Source organism: Myotis lucifugus, unplaced genomic scaffold (genome assembly GCF_000147115.1).
Source record: "Myotis lucifugus unplaced genomic scaffold, Myoluc2.0 scaffold_433, whole genome shotgun sequence".
Taxonomy (NCBI): domain Eukaryota; kingdom Metazoa; phylum Chordata; class Mammalia; order Chiroptera; family Vespertilionidae; genus Myotis; species Myotis lucifugus.
The window spans coordinates 520,261-529,748 of NW_005871481.1; the positions used below are offsets into that span (position 1 = coordinate 520,261).

Sequence of the window (9,488 nt, forward strand, 5' to 3'; positions counted from 1 at the left end):
CCCTGATCAACCCTGCTCTTGAGTGACAAGGGGCAGCGCCAACCCTGATTGGACCTGCTCTGTGAGTGACAGGGGGCAGCGCCCCAACCCCTGATCGTCCCTGCTCTGTGCGTGATGGGGTGGTGCCGCAACCTCCCCATCGACCCTGCCTTGAGTGTGACAGGGGGCGGTGCCCCAACCTCCCAATCGGCCCTACCCTGAGCGTGACTGAGGGTGGCATTGCAACCTCCCGATCCGCCCTGCTCTGTGCATGACGGGGCGGCGCCCCAACTCCCCAATCGGCCCTGCTCTGAGCCCGACCAGGGGCTGCACTTAGGGATTGGGCCTGCCCTCTGCCACCTGGGAGCAGGCCTAAGCCAGCAGGTCGTTATCTCCCGAGGGGTCCCAGCATGCCAGAGGGCACAGGCCGGGCTGGGGGACCCCCCTCCCCCCAACCCCCGAGTGCACAAATTTTTGTGCACCGGGCCTCTAGTAAAAGTATAATATGCTAATTAGACTAGACAACCTTCAGGACAAAGCTGGGGTTGTGAGGGAAGCCCAGGTCCCGGGTGCCTGCTGGCGGCCAGAGGGAAGCCTGGGTCCTGGGTGCCAAAGGGAAGCCATTGCTGGCAGCCGGGGGAAGGAAGTTCTACTCTTGCATGAATTTCGTGCATCAGGTCTCTAGTAGAAACATATCTGCCTTGGTCTCTCTGTGTCTCTGTGTATACATTTATTAAATAATATGTCTATCAAATGTCAGAGGTATGTCAGTATGGGAGAGTGTATGTATACTTTTCTGGTCCAAAAAACTATTCATTAATTTTTTCTCCAACATAATTTACTAAAGTCTTATGTTATAATTTGAGATTTGTTGTAAATTCAGAAGAAGGAAAAGTATTTGGGATGGATTTATCTTCTGCTTAGTGAATTAGTATATGCCCTATTGTTTCATGCAGGTAGATGAAGAAACATTTATAATAGATACCATAGGGACTTAGGAAGTCAATAAAATCTGAAGTTAAATGGTAGGCACTCTCATGGATGGTTGTATTCTAAGGCATTCTTAATTACCAAGAAAATAGTGGGAAATAAATGTGTTTTCTTTCCTATTTTTCATTGCATTAGATTAATACACTTTATGTTATATTTTACATTGTTGCAGATCTAAGTTTCCAGACTGCTGCCCGAATCTTGGCTGCTCCTGTTGAATTAGCTTTGGTTGTTATGAAGGATCTTAGTCAAAATTTTCCTACGAAAGCCAGGTAATATAGGGGATTAAGGCTTTGAGGCATTCATCTCCTGAACATAGACCTAATTATCTTCACATTTATATGTAATTTGAAGCAATTAAAATATGTAAATGCTTAGAAAATGAAAGTTCTCTTGCTAGCAATACCATTCTGCTAATGGTGCTCTCTTTCTGAGCAGAGGCAAGACTGCATTGTTTGGTTGAAGAGACCCATATTGGTTGTATTCCTGGCACTGCACTTCCTGGCTGTATGAACTTTGTAAATAAACTTTCTTCAGCAGTGAAATAGCTGCCTTTCAGGATTGGATCAATTAACAATCTAACCTAAGCAAACATAACCAATCGAGAGTCTCACACGGATGATAGTATTTTTCTTTCTGAAGAGTTTCATATATATCATCTTATTTCATCTTGATGAAGAAAATGAGTTATAGAGGCTGACGGTTCCTAGTGACAGAGTAAGATTGTGAATGCAGCTTTTCCAGTGTCGGGTCCAAGCCCTTCTGCCAGGGGCTGGACCTCCTGGGACCCTGGGTATTTGATGAAGAAGCCATGAGAAGTCATGGGTAGATAAGGGAGTCTTCATTGTAGCAGACAGTGGCTATGTGCCACTGCTAACAAAGAGCCACTAGATAAAACAGTTCTTTAAGCAAAGATCCGCATAGCAGGTAGCCACACACCAGCTAGATAACAATACATCTTTCCACATAGCAGCAGCAGCCTCACATAGTAGCCACATCTGAACTCACAGCCTCAGTAGCTTCAGTAACATACTTTAATACTACTTAGACAAAAGAGGCTTTCTGCCAAATAGTGACATCAGTCATTTGGGTTATAGAAGGTCATGCTTGTGCAGTCTAGATTGCTGTGTCCTTGCACCTGGGTATAGCATCTTAGCCTTAAACATTCTTTTTAAGATTCTTACACTTAGAGTGGCCTTGGGCATCTGGCATACTGTGGCATGGTTCCCACATCCGGTATTGCTTTCAATTGAATAGTAGCCCTTCACATCTCATAAATGCATGGCAAAATTGTTTTAAAAGCCAAATTGTTATAAACTAATGACTTAAGTGTCAGTTTTTCTTAAGTCCCTGAATGAGGTATTTTGAATTCTGATATGAGATGTTTTATAAATAAATTTGTTTTATTAGTCTTGAAAATATTTCTTAGGACTTATAAATCATATAGTATGTTCTCCTTTAGTCAAGCATACTATTGAAGATGTACATGTAGGATTCCATCTTCACCCACAAGTGCTTAAATAGGATGAGCAGTCTGTTGCCTTAATTTACTTAACATTATCCTTTAGCCTGTTAACTATAGAGATCATATACAGGAATAGAGTTACATATAGTTAACTAAGATCTTGGAAATAATTATACTTGCATTAAAATGCTGCCATTACTGCTACTTTTCCATGATATTGTATCTTTTAATAATGAAAAAATATGTACACATCTGAGAGGAGAAATATGTTTATCAATTGTAAAGGTTTAAGATTTTTTTCCATTAGGTTTTGGTATTTTATCAAGCAATTTGTTGTTTCATATGTAAATATAGGGAAGTTGAAGGCATTTATATAAATATTAAACCAAGTACTGTTAATGTTTTATTTCCTTAGAGCAATAACAAAAACTGCTGTGAGTTCAGAACTTAGAACTGAAGTGGAAGAGAATCAGAAGGTAATAACCAATGGAAAATAGTGGCCTTTCTGTTTTTTTATTATAGTTATAAAGTTGAGGAAATCTGAGTTAAATCCGTGACATTAATAGTTTTAATCTTGTTTGATCAAAGATAGTGGTATTTTAATTCATTTCTGTAATGTTTTATATTTTTAGTTTTTAATCAAAGTTGAATATAATTTAAAGCACCAAATGATGCCACCTGTTTATTAACGAAAATAGCACCCCCTCAACATGTCTCACTCCCTGTGGTCCCTTTTCCCAGAAACACCTGCTTCCAACTCTTAGCTGATTGTTTTGATATCTGTCTCCAGACTTGTAAGAAGCTTAAATTGGTACTTTATTTTTGAGTTTCAGACCTTATTTATTGACCTCTTATTACAAGGATGAGGTGTAACTTTCTTTCACTATCCCCTCCCACCCATGCCTACCATGACTCCATATTGGCACTTTGCCCATCTCTTCACTTTCCCTGTATTTTTCTGTCATGATTTTATCCATTTTTGATCTCCACTATGGACAGGTTGTTTTTCATGTCTAGTGCATAGCACTTGTCCTGGGGACCTTCCTTTAACCTCTTTTGTTGGATGTGCTGTTCCTTGAATTCCAGGTCTTTGTTTTTGGTTATTCCCTTATTTTAGTGCAGCAAATCATTCTTCATGAGAAAAGTTGCATGCAAGGTAAATTTCAGACTCTGAGAAATCAATTTTCTATTTTTGTTTTTATTGATAGTTTGGCTGGGTATAGAATTTTAGATTGGAAATCATTTAGAAGTTTGAAGGCATTACTACTTTTAATTTTGATTTCCATTGTGGCTATTGAAAAGTCTGAAGTCTTTGAGATCTGGCTTTTCTTTCTAGAATCATCTAGGATCTTTTCTTTGACCCTAAAAATCTGAAATTTCACAATGACATGTCATTTAGAAAAATCTGTACTGTTGGGTGGTTGATAGGCCTTTTAATTCTGAAAAATTATTTTCTCTAGTTTGGGGAAAGTTTTTGAATTATTTATTTGCATTTCTTCCATTGGCTTGATTTTCTGTTTTCCTAGAACTATGTATTTTAAGATTTTGCACGTCCTTGACTAGTGTGGCCTAATTTAAAACAACCACCACCTTTTCTATTTTTCAATTATTTTGTCTTTTACTATTAAACTTTCTGGGAAGGATTTTCCACTCCTTGGTTAAGGTTTATTTGTCGTGGTTTCTTGTCTTTAATGTTAGAGGCTTTCCAGGATGGCTGGTGTCTGTGATAAGGAAGAATGAGGCAGTCAGAAGCTGATTGGAAGCCCTAAGGGTGAAGCTTTTTGACTGTCTAGGGCAGGGGTCCTTAAACTTTTTAAACAGGGGGCCAGTTCACTGTCCCTCAGACCGTTTGGAGGGCTGGACTATAGTTTTAAAAAAAAACGATGAACAAATTCCTATGCACACTGCACATATCTTATTTTGAAGTAAAAAAACAAAACGGGAACAAATACAGTATTTGTATTTGCATGTGGCCTGCGGGCCGTAGTTTGAGGACCCCTGGTCTAGGGAGCCCCAGTGACAGTGTCTTTCAACCTTTCCCCTTGAGCTGTTGAGTCTCAAGAAAAGGATCTTCTATAGTCTTCTGCCTGGAGGGTGAAGTTGGCTCCCAGTGGAAGAGGCCCAGTAGAGAAGAACAATCAGTAACTTCCACTCAGTACCCTATTTTCAGTGAGGGCTCTCCACCCTCAATTGTGCTTCATTTCCCATAGTTCCAGATTCTCTGTCTTACTCTTTCCAAGGATGAGCCTCCAGTTTTTTGGAGTGAATCATGACAACACTCACCTGCTGTGTTAAATTAGGGGAGCCTGGGGCTATCTTCAAAAGGCTTTCAATCAGAACTCATTTTTAGCCTAATCATTGCCCCTCACACATGGGTTCTGTGTGCTCTCACCTCCTGCTGTAACTGTTGCCTCTTCCACTGTTAGCCCAGCATCCAGCTTTCTCAGGGTTACTGGACATTGCTGCTCACACCTCTCTCTAGCTTCCCAAATTAGTTTCTTTTCTGTTCTCTTTTTTGTTGTGGATTTGTAACTTTAAGAGAGTCCCTTTTTTAAAAACTGACATTTCCAGAATGTTTCAAAAGAGGGAAAAAATGCTTGTGTTCAATCTACTACCTATACACCAGATTTTTCTAAATCTTTATGTAAATTAGTTACTTAAATAGACCTGAGGAATAAGTAAACCAAATATATCTTAAATATTTGCTAATTTGAAGAAACCCGACAGTTTTTATTTACTTAATTTTTAATTTCCAGGATAACAGCATCAAATATTACCTTAATTTTAGGTCTCCCCCAGGAAAATAAAGGTTATACATCCTGAATTTTTCATTTTTTTGAGTAAAATATTTTATTAAAGTATAAAAAAACAAAAATATAAAACACATACAAAAACATGCATGGAATTTTAGTGTGATGGATTTTCAGTAAGTGAAGCCAACTATGTTATCAGCATCCAGATCTACAAATAGATGTGAGCTGTGTCTTTCTTATAGTCAGAGGGTGCTGTGCTTGCTGCCTGGGAGGGAGTGGACATGCGTTTTTCTCTCCTGCATAAGAAAATTTAATTTTCATTGATACAACATCTTTCACTGATACAACCCTTAATCTTACTTGCCATTTAATCCTGGAGGAGTATAGAAGCAAAGCCTTGGCTTCCTCATTGTTTTGTTTTGTGTTTTTCCCATGCAGCACTAGATCTTAAAGATTATTTCTCTTAGTCAACTGACTATGGGAGAAGGAAGGAGCTCCACAGTCCCTGTCCTTCCTTCCCCAGCAGTGGGAGAATCTGGGTGGTCACAGTCTCAGGGAGCAGCAGTTGAAGGCACCCCCTTTCCCCAGGGACACCAGAGAGCTAGGTTGCATGTAGGTGCAGTCCTTAGCACAGAAATTCAGAGTTTCTCTGTGTGCCTTAGTTTGGAAGTTGAAGGGAGGTATGAGGTTTTGAAACCCTTCTAGATTAATTCCCTGGACTTTATCAAGAAGGCCCAGCTGTTATTGACTGCTGTCACCATCTTGGTTGGCATCACCAACAGGGAAAAGTAACAGAAGTCCTCTTTTATGAAAAGTGACCCTCAGCACTTGGCTAATTTGACCCCCCCCCCCCCCCTCCATTATAGGCAATAGTGGGAAGGAGCGAGGGAGGGGGTGGGAGGAGAGGAGTAGGCCTCATAAGCCTGCAGTTTGACCAGATAGGGTAGTAAACGCCGAATGGGCATCCATAAAAGGAAATCTTCCCCCAGCCTTGGGGTTTCCTGTGGGACTTTAGAGGATGGCAGCATTAGTACACATAATAAAGCTAGAAACGTGGACATTTCTGTTGAACATTCTCTTCTTGCTCAATAATTTTTTTTTTAACTATTTCAGTATTTCAAAGGAACTTTAGGGTTACAGCCCGGAGACTCAGCACTGTTCATCAATGGACTTCATATAGATTTAGATACGCAGGATATATTCAGGTATGGATAATATTTCCCATGCTCTCAAAGTCTTGATCATGTGCAGTTCCTTGCAGTGCATTCACATTGTTCTCCATGGTGGTGGCATGTTAGCAAGCCTGATGGCTCACCAGGCCCAGGGAGAGCACTCGGGAGGGTCTGTGTTCTGACTGGGAGGGTAGGATGACACTTTGCCTTTTTTCCTTAATCATAATGTCCATTTAAGGCCTTGGACACGTAAGGCCCAACTGTCTTTTGAGAATGCCCTTTTAGAAGCTAAGTGTTCCTATTAACTAGGAAAGCAGAAAAGAGCGGCTTTTGCTCTGGGAATAGAGTGAAGGAGGTTATTCAATGTGCTGCTTCTGGTGTCCAGAACACCTCCCTTTCTGTTCTGAAAAATGTGATTTAGGACTAAATTGTTCTAAATTGCCCTCATGAATTTTTGGAGCAGGTTGGTGGACAGTCAGGTGGACTTCCCATTTTATCCTTTGAATTAAAATTGACAGGCGACACCATGGCTTCATAGCAGCAGAAACAAAAGCTGTTGCTAATGCTTCAGAAGAAGCACTTTCCCCAGTGTGGTGTTTCCACACTGACTGAGCTGTATGTTCACACGCTACTCTACAGAGCTAGTGAAAGTTAATAAGGCACTACAAGATTGCCCATATTTGTCTTTTTAATTAAAAATATATGTCTTTAATTTTCATAGTATTACAGACTGGGTACTTGCTCATAGTAAATTTTAAGTAATTCATCTGTATCAGAGATCTAAAGAGTAAAGTCTTTATCCTGTCCTCTTATTTCCTCTCCCCTAGCAAACCTCTCCAGCTGTGGTCATATGTTGTGTGCCTGTGTAAATTGCTACTGATATTAAAACATGTTAAACATATGTAATCTAGTATTTCTTTTTTTGGTGTTTTTTTAATAAACTCTTTGTTTTGAGATAATAGATTCATGCGCAGTTGTAAGAAATAGCACAGAGAGATTACTGTAGCATTTTTTAAGATGTGCAATGTAAATTCCAGATTTAGGATTATTTTGCTCTGAAATTGTATGTTTATATTAGATCATTTCTATATGCAATGTATATGTTGATAAGTATAAGTAAGCATGAACCAAGAAGTAAGTCCTACTTGCTTTTTTCTACATACTTGACCAGAGGAAACAAAGGGAAGATCACCCTTTTTTGATTTCTCAACTAATTCGATAGGGAATTGAGTTTGAACTGATACATTTTTTTATGGCAAGGGTATTTTTAAAAGCTTTTTCTTCTAAATACCTATTTTTTTTTTCAGTTTGTTTGATGTATTGAGGAATGAAGCTCGGGTCATGGAGGGTCTACATAGACTGGGAATCGAAGGTCTTTCTCTGCACAATGTTTTAAAACTGAACACCCAGCCCTCCGAGGCTGACTATGCCGTGGACATCAGGAGTCCTGCGATTGCGGTAGGTGTTCTATCAGAGGCCCAGGGACACCTGGCCAGGTATTTTGTTACATTTTTTTTTATGAGAGGTAAGTTATTCCTGCCAGCTCTTTTGTTGGCATCAAACAAAGATTTACCACAGCTGCTTATATGGGATTCTATGCATGTAATATCAGCACTTAAATGCTCCAAAAAGTTGAGTTATACTTAATATGGTTAAGACAGTGATTTTTCCACTTTTGTATCACCGTGTGATTCAGCGGAGCATGTCTTAGGAAAGAGTGTTTAGTTTGTATTTGCTCTGTTGCATATTTGACATTTTATATGTGAAGGATTCATGTAGATTAATATCTGCTGTATGATGCCTCTGGGCCTTTGTCTTCACATCCGTAAGAGAGAGTGGAGGGAGTTGAGCTATCTTGAGCAGTCAAGGTGAAGTGAGGTCAGTGTTGGAGATATGTCTAGCTCACCCTTGGCACTCCAGTCCTTTATTTCTTGATTTTGTACTGCATTTATTTTAGGGAATATGTTTTTATTGATTTTTAGAGAGAGGGCAGGGAAGAAGAAAGGAGCGGGGGGCGGGGGAGAGAGAGAGAGAAATTGAAATTGATCGGTTGCCTCCCATATGCGTCCCAACCAGGGATCAAACCCAAAACCTAGGTATGTGCCCTGACCCGGAAATTGAATCTGAAACCTTTTGGTGTATGGGACATAGGACAATGCTCCAACCTACTGAGCCACACTGGCCAGGGCTTTAGGGACAGTTTTTAAAAAGAGAAATAATATAGAACTTAGATGGTCATTATTTGAATTGTCACTTGGTGCTATTTTGGTGAATACTGCTGTTATTTACTTTTCTATTAAAAATGTTTTTCATTACAAAGAGTAAAGAGAGTAACATAATTAACAACTGTGTGACCCACCACTATACTTACTAAATGTTAGCATTAATTTTGTGTCAGATCTATCTCTCGCTGTTCCCCTCCTGTATGTAATTCCTCTTCTGCAGTTGGTGTGCATCCCTTCTGTCCCTGTTTTATATTATTCCATACTGTATGTTTTAAAAGTTTGATAAATGCTATATCAGTGTCCTTCATCAGTTTCCTTCTTATTCAACAATTTTTTCAAGACTTATATAGGTTGACATGTACCAGTCAGTTTTAGCATATGAGGTTTTATCTTTTACTGATTTAAAAATTTTTTTACACAAAGTTTAACATTTAAGACATACAAAAGAGTTTTTATTGAAGTCTCATCTCTCAACTCTTCAGTTTTTCTTCCCGGAAACAACAGGTATTAGCAATTATTTGTGTATCCTTTCAGAAATACTCTATTTAAAGTGACTGTTCAGATACCAACATACATGAGAATTCTCAGTGCTCTGTGTCCTTGCCCACTTTTAGATCTTGACAAACTTTTAAATTTTTTTCAGTTTAATAAGTTTGAAATTTTATTGTGCTTTCAGTTTATATTTCTCAGATGACCAGTGTCAATGTACCTCTTTCCTTATGTTAATTGCTCACATGAGTTTTTAATATAAATTTCTCATTCATGTTTTTCACTAATTTCTGTTTCTCATATATTGTTTGCCTTTTATTGATATGTTAGATTTTAATACATATTCATTCTTTAATTGAATTTATTGGGGTAACATTGGTTAACAAAATTATAGTTTTCAGGTATACAATTCTAC

General features: G+C 38.9%; 1 protein-coding gene across 7 annotated transcripts in view; it reads left to right on the forward strand.

The window, feature by feature from the left end:
• The window catches only part of UGGT1 (UDP-glucose glycoprotein glucosyltransferase 1), a 168,407-nt gene that overhangs the window by 55,125 nt on the left and 103,794 nt on the right, over positions 1 to 9,488 (forward strand). For all 7 annotated transcript variants that reach the window (XM_006102841.3, XM_014468153.2, XM_023744168.1 and 4 more), the window contains 4 exons: positions 1,142 to 1,241; positions 2,850 to 2,910; positions 6,301 to 6,392; positions 7,667 to 7,817. In XM_006102841.3, coding sequence (XP_006102903.2) covers positions 1,142 to 1,241; positions 2,850 to 2,910; positions 6,301 to 6,392; positions 7,667 to 7,817 — 404 coding nt within the window. The remainder of the gene's footprint in view (positions 1 to 1,141; positions 1,242 to 2,849; positions 2,911 to 6,300; positions 6,393 to 7,666; positions 7,818 to 9,488) is intronic.